This window comes from Alternaria triticimaculans (assembly GCF_023758025.1).
Source record: "Alternaria triticimaculans strain BMP 0046 chromosome Unknown scaffold_3, whole genome shotgun sequence".
NCBI lineage: Eukaryota > Fungi > Ascomycota > Dothideomycetes > Pleosporales > Pleosporaceae > Alternaria > Alternaria triticimaculans.
Window position 1 is genome coordinate 2,710,036 of NW_026055960.1, and position 16,378 is coordinate 2,726,413.

Sequence of the window (16,378 nt, forward strand, 5' to 3'; positions counted from 1 at the left end):
GGTGGCGCACAAGCGTGCATGAGTGCACGTATCAGGCTCGAAAAAGCCTTGCGTTCGCCCGCCGGCGCTGATGAGATTGTCAGAGAGTGCACGAAGAGACTTAGAGCGGAGCGAAGGATTGACTTACGTATCGTGGGGCAGACCGCTCATGTGGAGCACTTTGCTGCGCTCCGACAGGAAGCCACAAGGGCGCTGTAGAGCTCCCAGGTTTGCTTGAAGCTTTGGTGGTGGGTGGTTGAAGAGTTGGAGGGGGAGGTCGGTGGACGAGCTTATATGGCAGCCCTGGCCAGGCCGCCAGGCTCGCAGCTAAGGCTCGCGGCCTCACCATCACCACCACTTGGCATCAATGGATGTTCCAGATGCCCCTGACGTCGTATCGACACCGGGAAAGTTGGAGGAGCTTGCGGCGGGCTTCACGGTGCTTGTCGTACTGCCCTTCGGGCTCTGGGGAGGAGGGGTGTTAAGGTATAGACAGGCTTGAGGGGAGACTCAATAACCTGGACCCTGAGCTTTCAGATAGCACTAGGGGTGAAGCAGAGGAGCAGTTGCGACCGTGCGCGGTGGCGGAGGCTCACCCCAAGGGTGTAAATGTGGGAGTGCAACTCCACCACGTCGAGAAAGAAACACCAGAAAAGCTCGAGGAGGATATAGTGAGCTCTGCACTGCTTTTGGCACTCCCCAGATATTTTTTGGTCTGGTGGTGGTGAAGATACAGCGTGGAGGGGGTGGGTTGACCGAGAGTCCTCCGTAAAAACCAGCTGAGGGAGCAGAGGAACACCAAAGTTTTCGCTGAGAGCTTCACATAGGGGAACTGGCAGGCTCATGCAACACGGCAGCAGATGTCTGTGAGGGTCGACAGAGCACGCCAGCGAAGCCTTGAACCGTACCTTTCTCCTCACACTTTTTTGGACAGAATTGACAAAGTGGTTGTGGAACCGCAGCTCGGACACGGAGGAACCCTCGAGACTTGGGGGCAAATCACTGCCTTGCGGCTTTGAGAACATCGAGTTGGCCGCGGAGGTGGCGGGCGGTGCAACACCAAGACCACAGCGCCGGCCTGCGGCGTCACGCCCATGAGCAGCTACCGAACATCGAACGCCCCCGGGCTTGCCTACACCAACATCTATACCCTCCGTCTTCTCTAGGCCAGATTGCTTATGCTTCCGTAGAGCTACCGCCTCGAGAACGCGAACAGCCCACGACGATTCACCGCAAACCCAGCCCACCGAAGAGTCCGAACCCGCAATCGGCAGCAGAGCTCCGTATTAGAGACATTCTGGGATGCATGTTCGAGGCCTTGCAGCATGTCAATGTCACTTCACCTTGTGGGACACATGTCAGCGGCTGAGGGTCCAGGGTCCTGTACAGACAGAGATGAGGACGGCGAACAGCTTTGGGTTTACGAAGAGGATCATACCAGGGTGGCGAGGGTACTACAACGTAGAGCTGAGATACCATGCGGCCTTCGCAAGCCAGAGTTCACGAAGACAGGCGGTAGAGACTTTAGCATGCATCATACATGAATGGATCAAGACGTTTACGTGGATATCACACAGGCACGAACAGGATCAGCGATTACAATGTATGCGTCGAGGGTACTGCAGGGCTATGCACAATTCCACAAAGATCGAGTACCGAGTCGGCGAATGCATTCCTCACGAGGCTGTTGACGAGAGTAGCAAGGAGGCCACAATCCGAGTCTGATGATCAATATATGGATGCCATGACCGCCAGGGTTATACATGGGTATACTGGGGGCGGCAGACATGGCCTATATGTCTACTAGAGGCGACATGACCTTGGGGATGTCATGGTTGCGGTTACTGAAATCCTTTGTCTACGACAGGGTCCCTCGTGATCGGTGCAAGAGACTTTACGTAAGCCAATGTGGTATTATCTACTGAGCAAGGTCATCGTCTTTCAGATGCATTCATTATGGTATCTTAGCACAACTACATATCCCCGCATCATCCGTACATGGTCAGGAAGACACGCAAGCCAGCCACCCGCCTACTCAAACTCAACTCCTTCCATCGCATCCTCCTCGGGCAACGCCCACAACTCCCTCTCCAACCAGTTCCTCACCAGAGAACTCCCCACCGTCCCATCCTTCCAGTTCACCTTCCTCCAGCCCACTGGCTCCCCATCAAGGCCAACCGGCCACTTCTCCCAAACCTCCTCCAAATCTTCACCATCTACACTGTACGTCCACCAGCCTCTCGCAGCAGCCCGATGGCTTTCAGCCGGTTCCTCCTTCACCTGCTGCGTCTGCCCGTAAAGGGATGTATACATCCAGTCACCACCCGGAGGGTGTCCGGCGGGAGGGCCACGGGTGTCGCGGAGCGCGCTCAGACGCGCGATCTCGTCCTCGTAGAGACGCTTCAGAACGTGTTCGTTCTGAAGGGGGGTCAGGTGGGGGTGAGGAAGCGGCTTTTCGAGGTGGCCGATCCAGAGGGGGCAGTCTGATCCCTTCTCGAACGTGAGGCTTGAGATGGCGTCGGTGATCTGGGTCTTGATCTGGCTCATGTTAGTAATGATGGTATGTGTGATGGGATGGACGGGCTTACCTCTTCTTCGACCACCTCAGGAGTGGGAGTCGACGTTGCACCGACAGCAGGCTGTTTGCCCACGGCAGGAGGGTCTTGCGGAATACGACCCGAGTCGGGGTCGTCGATGTCGCTCTCAGAAGGACTCAAGACGCTGTCAGAGTCGGAATCTGACTTGTCGCCGTAGCCCAGAAAGGCCCTGTTGAGATGACGTCTAGTCCAGACAGGGTCGCCGCCAGCGGACAAGATGCCCTGGTGACGACGTTGTCCGTCCAGGACCCACTGCTGCTTCTTTGCCTCAGTCGCAGCCGCCTGCTCGAGCTTCTCTTGCTCTGCCTTGGCTTCGCGGTCGAAGAAGACTCTCAACCAGCACCGTTCATCGTCCGTGGCCTTGCCAGCCTGCCAAGCGGCGGTGATGCGGCTGGCCTTTTCAAAGTCGCGTCGCCACTGTGGCTTCTGCGCTTCCTCGATGATCTGACCAGTCTGAAGAGGGGTTGAAGTTAGCGGTTGCTTATCCTTGAATTGGAGTAATGGTAACTTACGAAGCCGACAGGAATGGGCGTCTCCTCAGGCAGCGAGGAGTACGCGAGTGCATGGCGACGGGCGGGCGTGTTCTTGTCCTGGACAAGCCCCGCGTAGTAGGCCGCGATGTCGCGACGATGTTGAGCGATGGAGTTGGGCGCCCTGCGCGCTTCGCGCTTGGTGCGAGCCATTTTGACTGAATGAAGAGGGTGTATAGAAAGGTATTATACGTGTAAGAAGGTGGGGTATAGAGAATTGAGGTAGAGTTGTGTTGGTGGGGTGGGAATATCGGTGGTGTGTGGGCGCTGAGGGAGTTTGTGCGTTTGTCGAGAAACTCTTTCAGTTTGGCGACCACAACGCCGCCTAGTTCTTCCGTCATCTGGTATTTTGCTTTGGCTTTCACACGACCTCCGCCGGCAGGAGCTTCAACGTATGGGCTTTCGCGTCGAGCGGTCGCGCTCAGTCTCTGCTATCAGATTAGTGTGCTGCACAACGGCGACGAGGATATATGAAGACTTACTGTTGATGGAGCAGTTCATGAGTTGCCTGCTTTGTTCAATTTAGGAGGGCCTCCCCGTGGTATAAGTAGTAGAGAGAGAGTGTTTGCAGAATATGCTCGCATCCACGAGACCGCCGGTCTGTTTGCCATCTTCTATCAGGCGTGATAGAGCATGTGAACCCAGACAATGGAATGACGTTTGCCAGGCTGACGTGATCACTCAAATTGACGCATAAGGTGAGATAAACGGTAGACAAACAGAATTGGATATGCATAGAGACATCAGGGGTATTATACAGGCGCTCATGGCGACATAAGAAATCCAACAACTCCGCGCTTCACATCATTCAACATCGTGATAAAAGGAAATGGGAATCAGCCCGACCCGCCGTATCGATGGGTGTACCAAGGGTGGCGCATTGGGTCGATCTAGACATGGTCGTGTCTTCCGAGCAGCTTGCCCTTCTTGCCGAGAGCCTTGGCCTCGCCCTGCTTGATCTTCGCGAGTCTCGCTCTATATACTCATTAGCAACCACTCAACATCGTATCCATTGCCCACGGTAGTACTTACTCCTCAGCAGCCTCACGCTCCAAACGATGAACATGCTCCCGCGCCTCCCTCACAGCGTTCTTGGCGACAAAGAGCGCACGGTCAGCGTCCCTCTCCGCAGCCTCAGCAGTCATCAAACTCTGCTTCGCAGTCGCAATGCTAGGGTCTCCGGAGCCGCGGCTGAACATGCCAGATGTACGCTTAGGGGACGAGGTGTATGTCGTGGTGGTGCGGCTGGTGGAGCTGCTATGGCGCGAATCCCTGTACGAAGGGGAAGAAGAGCGACGCCGAGAGAACATGGAGTGTTTCTGAGGAGGAGCAGGAGGGGGGCTAGGCTCCCGCTTGGATCCGAAGAGAGGCATGTCGTTGATTTGGTGTAGGAGTTATGAGAAGCTTCAAGATAATCGACAGGAGATCTGGACTGCGAGATGCGTGCTTGGCTAGACGGTGGAGATGATAAAGTCTGGAGATTTAGAGTTGAACATTCGGAATGCACATGCCGGGTCTTATATGTGAAGTCCTCCCTGTCATAGCGCTCGTCCGTCGTGTCTTCCCAGCTGTCTGTCAAGGTCGCGAAAGCAGGGTTCGGGAACCTGCATTGCGTGACGTCAATGCCCCAAAGCAGGGGGTGATCTGCGCCTCCAACATCACAGAAAGCAGCCGCATCGTCATCGCTAATCTGCGAGATGAATTGGGGACCAGAAAAAACGGTCATCGCGAAACGTTCATCACGATACTGTGAATTGATGCTTAGCGTGGTGTTGAAGTTTGTTGTGGGTCTGTGAGTACGCGTCCTGCGCCGGATGTGGTGCCGGAGGCACTTGGTGTACCGGACTTGAGGAAAGCTAGTGAGCTTAACGAGACTCCAACTTCAAGGAATTTGGTGCCGATTGAACCGAAAAAGACGAGAATAGCCTTCGTCAAGCCTTATTTTCGGCGATGCGACAATGCAAGTGCGCGTTGGCAGCAAGTGAAAACATTGTATTCCAAGGTTCTGTCTAACAAGGTCGGTGACCCCCACCGGCCTTCTACGCCATGCACATGCAACGTGTATACCAAAACGCCACCCAATGCTCGCTATATATATGATACAATATAGATCAACTACATTTGGCCCCTTCACTGTTACCCATCATCGTTTTGCTCGTCGTCTTAATGATGCTGATGACCATAACGATACCTCCAAATGCCGCAACAGCCCCAGCCAAGTACGTCTTCCAGCTTCTTTGGCTCAGCTTCATATAGCAAAGGGGCGGCAGGATGAAGGCTAATGCGCATGCAGATGTTGCGCCGAACAACTCGAACACTATACCGAGATCGCAGGTGAGGAGGGAGAGTGTGAGGGCGGAGACGACGAGCGAAGTCGTGAAGATGAGATGGCGGTTCGGGTGGTACGGCTCGTCTGGAAACCAATAGTTGGTCATGACTTCTCGACATACAAAGGCTTCGAGCGGAAGCGTAGTGAGCATGTTGAGGCCGAAGCACAGTCGCGCGATATTGACCATGAGGTTATCATTCGGAAAGTTATTCAGCACGTTGCCCAGGGTTTTGTCTCCGAAGGTCAAGTAGCCTGTTAGAGCCATGACAAGACATGCGACTAAAGATATACTGGTGCTGTAGTGTGTAACGCGTGTAAATCGATCGATCGTAGGTTTGCGGAGGGACCCGTAGATGAGGAGGCTGTTGTGATGGCAGACGAAGGCGAAAGCGATTACGCCAATTGCTTCGAAGATGCCGGGGCGGATGATGAAGTTGCCGCGGAGTTGGCCCTTCAGTTCGGCGGGTACGCGGAAGGCTTGCGTGACTACGGTCACTATGATGATGGTCATGCTGACCAGTGCTAGACCACTTGCTTTGGCCAGCTAAGAATTGTCAGCGCAAATATGAGGCGGAACCGCGAATATCTTACCTTGGATATATCCCGATAGAGCGATAGTGGAAAGGATATGCCAAGAATGAGCAAGATCATGATGGCCCGTCTATTAGTCAGTAGCCAGAGAAACGGCATGTCTGCTAAGGAAGGGAACATCGAATCCAAGACCCTTGGTATTGTATCTCCGACTACGACGCAAAACGCGACCATGCCACCAAAAGCGCTGTATGCTGTCAATACCCTTGCTGCTACAAGTCGTAGGGTGAACATACAAGAGCCATTGCGCGAGAGATATCGCTATCAACCCCGATTTGCCGAAGCAGTGTTGTACCGTGGCTTGAAACGAATCGGTACCGCTGAGCTTGGAATTTATGACGATGAGTCGTATGGTCCAGTCTACTACGATGGTGAGGCCGATGAGGAGGGCGGTGCCTGTCACGAGGCCTGCGTTTCGAACAGCGTAAGGTTGGCCGATGATGCCAGCTCCTCTGCTTTGTGTCAGCCCTATTCCACATTTTCTTGTTCGACGGCATACATTATACTGTTTGCCATGTTCATGAACGCGCTGCGCATCCCGCTCCGTGGTCGCGCATTCTCGAGATGGTCTTCCGGATTGAAGGATTCTTCGGCGACTGTGACGCTCGGCGCCTCGATTCCAGTAAGCAGAGGAAGTCGCTGCGTTCTTTCCCGCCCATCGCCGCCATCCAAGTAGTCGTCTCCCTCTAGCTCGAGCCAGTCGCCGCCATTGTTGTCTCCATTCATGCTCCTCCTGGGTTCCTCGAAGCGCACCCGATTTGGCGTTCTCGGTGCGCCATCGGGCCGGGCTTGTGCGAACGACGACTGCCGCTTAATGTTGCCATTCGGGCGTGACCCGGGTGGTGCTGGAGACACGGAGGTGGTTCGCGATGACGAGGGCGATGGAGACAGGTGTCGCGGACTTGGTTTGCGCTCGTGTTCGGGTTCTGAGTCGCTGTCGGAAGGATGCTCATGCAGGAGCTTCTGGCTTTCGCTCATCGTGGCATTGTCGAAGTTCAGGGAGGTTTGCAGCTTGAATGATCGTCGACATGTCATTCCCGACTTCTGACATCGGACATTGGACCCCTGTTTCGCCACTAGGTCTTATCTGGCTTAGTGCTCATCTTCACTTCCGGCGAGAATTGTGGGGTGAACTTGGCTGAGGCATCAGCATATCATTCTTGTACGCGTTCGATCATTCGCATTGCACTACATATCTCTGCTATCTATGCTTGAGTTCTCCCAAGCTCAAGTCGATGATTGTACCCTGTACATCTGTTGTGAGATCCCCCAATGCTGTTTTCAGGTTACATATATGGTAGTCGTTACGTGAATGGTACCATTTAGTCGATTTTATATTTCGCACCTGGCCGCAAAGTACGCTGAAGCTGAACGGGATCTCAGGTCGAGGCTGATCAAGACCCAGACGACATAGTTCCTTCATCAGACTTCCGAGAAGAACAGAGCCACACTGGAAGGACATGTGAGAATCGTCAGTGTACCGGCAAGTATAATCTATCGCACGATACATCTCAAGACGCTTGTAAAGCGCTTCGATAAGAGACTCAATTGCCAGGTAACGCCTTGTGTCGATTGCATCTGTTGTGCATAAGAACATGTCTGTGGCGTTTTGTAAACTCACGTACCTGATACTATCGAAGGAATAGGGAGATCGAACGTCCTGAAGGGCTCAGTGATTTGCCTTATGGATGTCGCCGTGGCGTTCGTGAAGTGCTCTTCAACATCAAACACCCATGCAATCCAGATCCACAATACCAGATCTCTACAGTGCATTTGGGGTAGAGATCCCTTTGTAAGCTCCCGGATCCACACCTCAATGAACACATCGAGGGTCTCTCCGAAGCTGTAGTAATCCTCCAGCACAGCTATTTTAGCAAGCATTTCCAAGGGCACTTCCCGTGGAACCAGCTTGTTGCGACCATGGACAATTCGCAAAACAATAAGGAAGGCTTCGGCATCCCAATCGTGAGCCGTTGTGTGGTAAAGACCATCGGCTTCGTTGCGAACAGACTCGGCGAACCCGTCCTGTGCTAACATTCGCTTGAATGTGGCCGACGCAAGTATCAGGTGGCGTGATGACACATGGTAATGGATTGACTCCTCTTCAGGCTCTTCCGGTAAGATTGGTGACGGCGTATAATGCACACCAGAGGACGGCTCTGCAAGCGCGGTGGAGCCTTCATCCAAGGTATACATGCTGCTATCTTCAGGTGTCTCGACAAGTGCAGGTTCTTGACGAGGTGAAGGTGAGGGAGGCTGTGGATGATCGACGTCATCTGGCGGTACTGGCACTTCAGACATGGTTGGACTTCATCGTTCCTCCTCCAGTTCCCAGGGCGCAAATACCTTGCACGGATTCTTGAGCACAATGACTGTATCCGGATCCGGATCGATGATGTGAACGATGGGCGCCATGACCGGTCTTGAGGTTATGTAACGAGATGAATGGAAGTATGTCTAACAAGCAAGTTGACTGGCAGGGTGGGCGTCCAAGTGAGATAGCTAAGAAAGAAGAATTCAAGACTTCATCTGACCGCAAACTGAAGTAGGCTGACGCTTTCATGTCGCTTCAGCACACTGCGCATCCATTACATTGACCTACGCATGATATCCAATAAAACATGCAGGATCAGCTATCAGTGCGGAGTCGTGCAGCGATGTGTTTGTTGTTCAGCGCCAATCCAGCGGAACAGTTGTATCATTGGAGGCTCGCGTTACACAACGCCACTGAGCTGCATCGCCAATACATGCGGGATAAGACATGCATGCAGAGGACGGAATACGGTGCGAGGAATGATTGGATGAGATCACATAGCACTGCGAACGCGCAACCGGCAAAGGCGTATTGTAGTGGGTTGAGATTCTGGGGAAGCGCATAGAGAAATACCAGTTCGACGGCTAGCAATGAGATGCGCAACTGCCATTGGCAGAGGTCATGACTATGTCTTCCTTCCTATCCTCTCCTCCTCCACCACACCCCTACAACGCCTTCCTAACCGCACTCTTAAACGGAATAATCTGCATATCCTCCAGATTCCACACCCCCTCTTTAACATAAACATCCTGCTTCAACCGCTCCACAACCTCCTCCCTCGTCTTCGCGCCAATGAGGCACGCTGAGCCCTTCATCTTGGGTGGGCCCGTGTCGCCTTCTTTGATGGGTTCCTCGAGCATGGCTCCTGTAGAGATATACAATTAGCATGATCCTCTTATTCAATGCAATACTGCCACAGGTGTGTGGGATATCCAACGCGAGGTCAGTAGACTTGTCATGCCACATTGACCTGCCACTTATACAAAGACAATAACGGGCGTGAACATACCACCCCACAACCACATATCCTCCCTATCCGCGCTCAACCCCTCGAGATGTTTCGGGCGAGCCGCAATCCGTTTCTGCAACGCATCCTTATGATCAGGCACGATGATGAGCCATTCTTGTAGTGGAGCTGCGGTAGAGGATGCCATTGTGCGGTGTTGGAACAGCGGTGCGTATCTCGATGATGTTGTTGCGAGCGTAGATGCGATGACGGGACGCAAGGTGCGGAGAGCGAACATATGTATGTGTCGTAGCAAGTAGGCGAGCGTGTGGGGCTGCGGCTACGAGAGCGTGGGAGTGGGAGAGCTACGAGGAGGTGCGCGTGTTAGCTTGTTGGTAGGGGGAATTGAGCGGAGAAAGGTACGTACGGTATGCAGTACTTCAAAACGTGGTTTATAGAGGTACGCCGAGTAGTATGTAGTTCCAAGGGCGCGTGTTGGTTGTACTGTTGTAGGGCGCAATGTGGGGAAGATGTAGCTTCCTGTTCGGAATTAAGCCGCGGCTTTCGGAACGTGTCACGCTAGTGTTGGAGCGTGGGGGAATTGAGGACATCACGGTGTGGGTGAAACTCAATTGCTGCGGAAAAATCGTGTTCTAAAGAACGTTTGTGTTCGCTACATACAATATGGCTTGACAATAAACACATCCAACTCATAAGCTCGTACCCCTTGCGTTAATCCAAGCGTACCTACGCGTAAAGACCACCAACGCCGAAAACAATCGGAAAGACCATATGCGTAAGAGCGCTGCTCTTACCTAAGCCCGCCCTGCAGATGTACATTGCAGTGCTTAACCACTGCACATGACGCAGGACTCAGGGTTCTCTATCGAGCAAGCAAGGGCGGCTTCAGCATAGATGTCACCATCCCGGTCCTCGCTGTCATCCTTGGAGTCCTCATCTTGTTTGTCCTTCCTGGTGATCTCCTCGTCCGGCTTGACGGCTGCATCAGCAGCTACCATCTTTGGGCTCGCGCCCTCCTCCACATCGGCCTTGAAAGGCTTGCTTGCGAGAGCGTTGCGGGTCTCTGTGACAGGCGTTGCGGTGGCCTCTGGGGTGGCATCTGGGGTGGGAACACCGTTTTCCTCCTCTTTCTTCTCCTCACCGTTGGTAGGCTTGGTGGCATACATTGGGCGAGGTGCTGAGGATGGGGTTTGAGAAGCAGTGACAGGTGAGTGTCGAATAGCCTCAGGCTGGAAACCCGGTTGCTTTCGTACCTTGGGCAGAGCACGAGCAACGTTGGTGTCTACGACGTTGAGGGCCTCTTGGTCGACAGTAAACTGGATAGGTGCTGAAGCAGCCATGGTACGGAGGTAGTACATGCCAGTCTTGAGGCCAGCCTTCCAGCCAGCAAAGTGCATGGAAGTGATCTTACCCATGGTAGGCTCCTTCATGTGGATGTTGAGAGATTGGGACTGGTCAATGAATGCACCACGGTCAGCGGCCATCTCAATGATCCTCTTCTGCGAGATCTCCCACACGGTCTTGTAGAGCGTCTTGGTCTCCTCGGGGATGTTGGGAATCCTGGCAATTGAACCGCCGTCAGCGATGATACGGTTCTTCATGTTCTCAGACCAGAGGCCCATGTCGACGAGATCCTTGAGCAACCAGGGGTTGACAACCTGGAACTCACCCGCGAGCACACGGCGAGAGTAGATGTTGGATGTGTATGGCTCGAAGCACTCGTTATTGCCCAGAATCTGTGATGTAGACGCAGTTGGCATAGGCGCAATGAGCAAGGAGTTGCGTACACCGTGCTCAGCGATCTTTGCCTTCAAGGCAGCCCAGTCCCAAAGGTCCGTAGGTTCGACACCCCACATGTCATACTGCAGTTGACCCTGAGAGACGGGGGATCCCGGGTAGGTCTCGTAGGGACCAAGCTCCTTTGCGATATCGCATGAGGAAGTGAGAGCAGCGTGGTAGATGGTCTCGAAGATCTGAATGTTGAGCTTCCTCGCTTCATTGGACTCGAAAGGCATGCGGAGGGCAAGGAAGGCATCAGCGAGACCCTGGACACCCATACCGATGGGTCGGTGGCGGAAGTTGCTGCGGCGTGCCTCTTCGACTGGGTAGTGGTTGACCTCGATGATCTTGTTCAGGTTGCGGGTGACGACCTGTGTGACTTCGTGGAGCTTCTTGAAGTCAAACTCGCCACGCTTGTAGTCGACGAAGGAAGGCAGGGCAAGAGAAGCCAAGTTGCAGACGGCAACCTCATCAGGAGCAGTGTACTCGACGATTTCGGTGCACAGGTTGGAGCTGCGGATGGTACCGAGGTTCTTCTGGTTGCTCTTGCGGTTGCAAGCATCCTTGTAAAGCATGAAGGGGTTACCAGTCTCGGTCTGAGCCTCAAGGATGGCATACCAGAGCTTCTGGGCACGGACAGTCTCACGACCCTTGTTCTGCTTCTCGTAGCTCTCGTACAGAGCCTCAAACTCATCACCATAGACATCGGCAAGGCCGGGGCACTCGTTGGGGCACATGAGTGTCCAGTTTCCATTGTCTTGGACACGCTTCATGAACAGGTCGGGAATCCATAGAGCGTAGAAAAGGTCACGAGCACGGACCTCCTCTTTGCCGTGGTTCTTGCGCAGGTCGAGGAAGCCGAAGACGTCGGCGTGCCACGGCTCGAGGTAGATGGCGAAAGCACCGGGACGCTTGTTGCCACCTTGGTCGACATAGCGAGCAGTGTTGTTGTACACACGGAGCATAGGGATGAGACCGTTGGATGTTCCATTGGTGCCACCAATGTATGAGCCAGTAGCACGAATGCGGTGGACGTTGAGACCAATACCGCCGGCAGTCTTGGAGATCAACGCACATGTCTTGAGTGTGTCGTAGATACCGTCAATGCTGTCCTCCTTCATGTCGATGAGGAAGCATGACGACATTTGTGGCGATGGTGTACCCGCGTTGAACAGTGTGGGCGAGGCGTGTGTGAAGTACTTTTGAGACATGTAGTCGTAGGTCTCGATGGCCTTCTCGATGTCGGCTCCGTGAATACCGACAGCGACACGCATGAGCATGTGTTGTGGACGCTCGGCGACCTTGCCGTTGATGCGGAGGAGATATGAGCGCTCAAGCGTCTTGAAGCCGAAGAACTGGTAGTTGAAGTCGCGGTCGTAGACTATAGCCGAGTTGAGCTCGTCGGCGTTGTCCATGATGATCTTGTAGATGTAATCAGAGATCATGGGTTGGCGGGTGTTGTTCTTGGGGTTGACATAGTTGTACAGCTCTTCTACAACGACAGAGAATTGCTTCTGTGTCTGCTTGTGAAGATTTGATACGGCGATACGCGCAGCGAGGATGGCGTAGTCGGGATGTGTGGTGGTCATGTATGCTGCTGTCTCGGCGGCCTGTCGTCTGTTAGCCACTGGAAAGACATTCAACTCATCGAAAGCCGTACCAAGTCGTCTAGCTGGACGGTGTTGACACCCTGGTAGACACCAGAAATGACCTTCATGGTGATGGCGGCGGGGTCAACATGGTCCGGGTCGAGGCCGTAACACAGCCTTGAGACTCGTGCTGTGATCTTGTCGAACTGCACGCGTTCCTTGCGTCCATCTGAAGTCAATCGTTAGTGGTGAAGATTTGAGGCGGTGAAGGCAAAGCAGTACATACCACGCTTGAGGACGAACATGTTGAATTAGAAGAGTAGTGGGGGGTATATGTGTGGGTATCGTGAAGAGGATGTATTGAGGAGAGTGCAGGAGTGAGGGGTGGGTGGACGCAGGGACACTTATAACGCGTAAAGAGAAGAAACGCGTCCCGTCGCGTTGCTTGGGTCACGGATCCGTTTAGTGCTAAAGTGGCTGATTGCATAAGCAGAGCAGGCGTGGGCAGGGATGTGGAGTCGGGGAAGCGACCGCCGATGCCCGAACTTTTCGCGGGCGACAGTATCGCGGCGTGCAAGAGGTTGAGGTAGAGCAGCAACATCAAGATCCTCCACGCCCTTCCCGGCCTACACAGAACCAATTGCCCGTCATGGCAGGCGGTCACATGAAATATCGCCACCTCAGTCGGTCGTCGTCGCATCGTCAAGCGCTCCTGCGGAACCTCGTCACATCGCTCTTCAAGCACGAAACCATAGCGACAACATGGCACAAGGCGAAGGAGGCACAGCGGTTAGCGGAGAAGCTGATTACCCTCGGAAAGAAGAACACGGAAGCGACACGGCGGAGAGCGACACAGATCTTCTATGTACGAACCCCAATGGCTTGTCCCAGAGCGCGTACTGATAATATCAGGAACCAAATGAGATGGTACCCAAGCTATTCGGCCCCATAAGAGAGCGCTACGAATCCAGACCCGGCGGTTACACTCGAGTACTCCGCGTCGAGCCCATGAAAGAAGACCAAGCCGAATCCGCCATCCTCGAACTCGTAGACGGACCAAGAGACATGCGCTTCGCCATGACCGCAAAGACACTAGCAAGGAGACCAGCAAACTTAGGCCTGACACCAGGAATCACAACACACGTCAAGAAGGTCACACAATTCCGCAAGGACGGCGTAGATGGCTTGCGGGACATGGTTGAGAGGTTACGGATACTACACTCCACAGGTCTGGACAAGAGGACATTGCCCGCGCCTAAGAAGGTGTACCCAGAGATTGAGATGAAGAGGACCATGCATTACCCTGAGGAGGTGGATATGGGCAAGGCCCCGAACAAGGTCGTTGGACCAGCAAAGCAGCAGTACATGGTAGAAAGGAGCCGAAGGTTACAGCAAGAGAAGGAGGAGCGCACAAGGGCGCATAAGGAGAAGATGGAGAAGATGAAGAAGGTCAAGGCGTAACATGTCAATTTGAAAGCGAGGACGTTATCCCGCGAAGCCTCTGTAGCAAATGTGTAAATGTACAACAAACAGACGTTCAATACGACTTCCACGCGGATTGGTCAAGCAACTTTCGAGCAAGCTTTGTGACGCAACGTACGTCTTTAAAACAGGGCGGGTGATCACAAGCCCCTTAGGAAACTCAGTGCAACTGCCTCACCCCGTTTGTAATTTGCTCCTACACGCGCTCGAGATGCCGAGGTGACCCAGATCTCGAAGTCTGATATGTCGTAGTGAAGGATCCCCTCACTGGACTTAACGCCGCAGTGACCACGACATCAACTCTAAGACGAGGCTGCCTAGGTGTATATAAAGCCGACTTTCGCGCGCTTGTCTCCCTTCCTCTCTCCTTTATCCTCTATATACCATCTACTCAGTAACAACATGTCGGCCAGTAACCAGCAAAAGCAGTCACAGACACAGCCCCGAATATCGTAAGTCATTATATCCGAGTACTAGTACTACCCAAGATGCTAACCTCGATAGAGCACCTAACACCGTCATGGCTGAGATCGTTGTTGGACCCAAGGCAAAACGCTTCACTGTGCACCTCAACCTTATTGTCTACTACTCGCCCTTCTTTCTCGCTGCCCTGAAAGGTCCCTTCAAAGAAGCCAAAGACAAAGTCGTCACCCTGCCTGACACTGAAGCGAACATCTTCGAGCTGTTCGCCAACTGGTTGTATCGTCAACGTTTCCCCACAGAGGCCGACTCTCCGCAGCTACTCGCGCTCTACCACCGCGACGAAGACGCCAACTTTCGATTTGACCGGCTTGTTAGGCTCTACGTCTTCTCCGACAAATACGACGTTCCTAAGCTCAAGCGGCAGTGTCTGGATACGATCTTCGAGTATCTTGTCGATGAGGATCTACTACCAGATCTCTCCCACGTTGTCTACGCAGTCAAGAACTTAGATGATGAGGATCCACTTCTACGTATGATCATCGATTGCTTCTGCTACTGGAGCGGGAGTGACTGCTGGGTGGCTAGCCGGATCGAAATGTTACCGGCTCCGTTTCTAGCGAGGATTATGGGCCAATTTGTCGACTTTCGACATGGTGGGCTCGACTCAGTTGATGAACCTGACTTATGCGACTATCATTGTCATGCAACGAATGGAGAGAGGGGGGCATGCGAGTACAGGCGGGAACGGGAGGAGGAGGCGAGCGAGATGATGAAGGATTGAGGATTGAGAGAAGCTTTGGTGGGTTCCTGAAGATGACGATCGGATGAGCTGGAGTTGCGAGGTGTTTTACGACATGGAGGTCTACTTGGCGAGAATAACAATTTGGAGTATCGGAGTTGATTGGCTATTTTGTATTTCGAATTGGCGGGTAATGGTATATCGACGAAGGAAAGGCCTATTTGGCGAGGGTATTCGGACGAGTTGTTCTTTCGAACAAAACATAGACTGCTTTTCTTAGAATTACACACTTGTAAAAACCCCATTTTGATAGTCGACGACAATTGCCTTCTCGAGTGCCGATGCTGCCGCCTCTTTGAACGTCTTGTGAACTGGATCATCATTGACGTAGTAATCACGATCTTCGATGGAATGGAACTGGAGGACAAAAGCGTGGCTGATGCCGTTCTGTTCGGCAAGGTCAGATTGTTGACGATCTCCACGCATCGATCGGCGCTGAATACCTGCAGATTCTCAGTCGAGATATCCTTCCCTCCCGAAATCGACACAATGTATGGCCTCAGCGTCGTCGGATGTATGCATGATTTCTTCAGCCCAAAGAATTGCGCAATCACCTAAGAAGTGGTCTCAGCGTCGCTCATCAGCGTGGGTCTTGCGCGCGCCTAACCTCCTTGACAGCGAACTTGCTGGTGCCATCTTTGAACTGGAACAACACGATATGCGTGGTGTAGGGTATGACTGGCCCATACGGCCCGAAGAAGTACTCGGCGAGCGAGTGGCCCACCGTCCGCGAGAAAAGTATGAGGCCTGTCGCGAGAAGCAGGCAAACAACAAGCCCGAAGGCCTTCTTTGGTATCATCATGCCGCTAGGAGATAGCTCCGTGGAGCGCGTGAAGTTGGCAGTGGTTCAATTCAAAAGCAAATCTATGCGCGCACTTTGCTGCAAGACGACAGCGGAAGCGCATTGGCAGAGGAGCGACAAGGATAGAGGGAAAATCATCCCCCTCCCCGACGCAAAGGCAAGGTGTACCTGTCGACGAACCGAGGGGGATGCGAGCG

At 53.4% G+C, this 16,378-nt stretch overlaps 7 protein-coding genes across 7 annotated transcripts; 2 read left to right on the forward strand and 5 right to left on the reverse strand.

The window, feature by feature from the left end:
- Positions 1–2,010: 2,010 nt before the first annotated feature.
- Positions 2,011–3,259, reverse strand: J4E78_003599 (uncharacterized protein; the record flags this gene model as incomplete). Its single annotated transcript, XM_049364237.1, has 3 exons — positions 2,011–2,517; positions 2,568–3,029; positions 3,089–3,259. 3 exons carry the CDS (start codon positions 3,257–3,259, stop codon positions 2,011–2,013), a joined length of 1,140 nt encoding a protein of 379 aa, XP_049224902.1.
- A 737-nt stretch (positions 3,260–3,996) lies between these two features.
- J4E78_003600 (uncharacterized protein) lies at positions 3,997–4,305 on the reverse strand (the record flags this gene model as incomplete). Its single annotated transcript, XM_049364238.1, has 2 exons — positions 3,997–4,081; positions 4,139–4,305. The coding sequence occupies 2 exons, from the start codon at positions 4,303–4,305 to the stop codon at positions 3,997–3,999; spliced, it is 252 nt and encodes an 83-aa protein (XP_049224903.1).
- Positions 4,306–5,217: 912 nt separating this feature from the next.
- Positions 5,218–6,271, reverse strand: J4E78_003601 (uncharacterized protein; the record flags this gene model as incomplete). The annotated part of the gene is made up of 2 exons (XM_049364239.1): positions 5,218–5,979; positions 6,263–6,271. 2 exons carry the CDS (start codon positions 6,269–6,271, stop codon positions 5,218–5,220), a joined length of 771 nt encoding a protein of 256 aa, XP_049224904.1.
- Positions 6,272–9,005: 2,734 nt separating this feature from the next.
- On the reverse strand, positions 9,006–9,494 carry J4E78_003602 (uncharacterized protein; the record flags this gene model as incomplete). The annotated part of the gene is made up of 2 exons (XM_049364240.1): positions 9,006–9,205; positions 9,350–9,494. 2 exons carry the CDS (start codon positions 9,492–9,494, stop codon positions 9,006–9,008), a joined length of 345 nt encoding a protein of 114 aa, XP_049224905.1.
- A 640-nt stretch (positions 9,495–10,134) lies between these two features.
- On the reverse strand, positions 10,135–12,980 carry RNR1 (ribonucleotide-diphosphate reductase subunit rnr1; the record flags this gene model as incomplete). Its single annotated transcript, XM_049364241.1, has 3 exons — positions 10,135–12,696; positions 12,747–12,904; positions 12,962–12,980. The coding sequence occupies 3 exons, from the start codon at positions 12,978–12,980 to the stop codon at positions 10,135–10,137; spliced, it is 2,739 nt and encodes a 912-aa protein (XP_049224906.1).
- Positions 12,981–13,324: 344 nt separating this feature from the next.
- J4E78_003604 (uncharacterized protein) lies at positions 13,325–14,136 on the forward strand (the record flags this gene model as incomplete). Its single annotated transcript, XM_049364242.1, has 2 exons — positions 13,325–13,540; positions 13,588–14,136. 2 exons carry the CDS (start codon positions 13,325–13,327, stop codon positions 14,134–14,136), a joined length of 765 nt encoding a protein of 254 aa, XP_049224907.1.
- A 232-nt stretch (positions 14,137–14,368) lies between these two features.
- On the forward strand, positions 14,369–15,361 carry J4E78_003605 (uncharacterized protein; the record flags this gene model as incomplete). The annotated part of the gene is made up of 2 exons (XM_049364243.1): positions 14,369–14,376; positions 14,662–15,361. The coding sequence occupies 2 exons, from the start codon at positions 14,369–14,371 to the stop codon at positions 15,359–15,361; spliced, it is 708 nt and encodes a 235-aa protein (XP_049224908.1).
- Between the last annotated feature and the right edge of the window lie 1,017 nt (positions 15,362–16,378).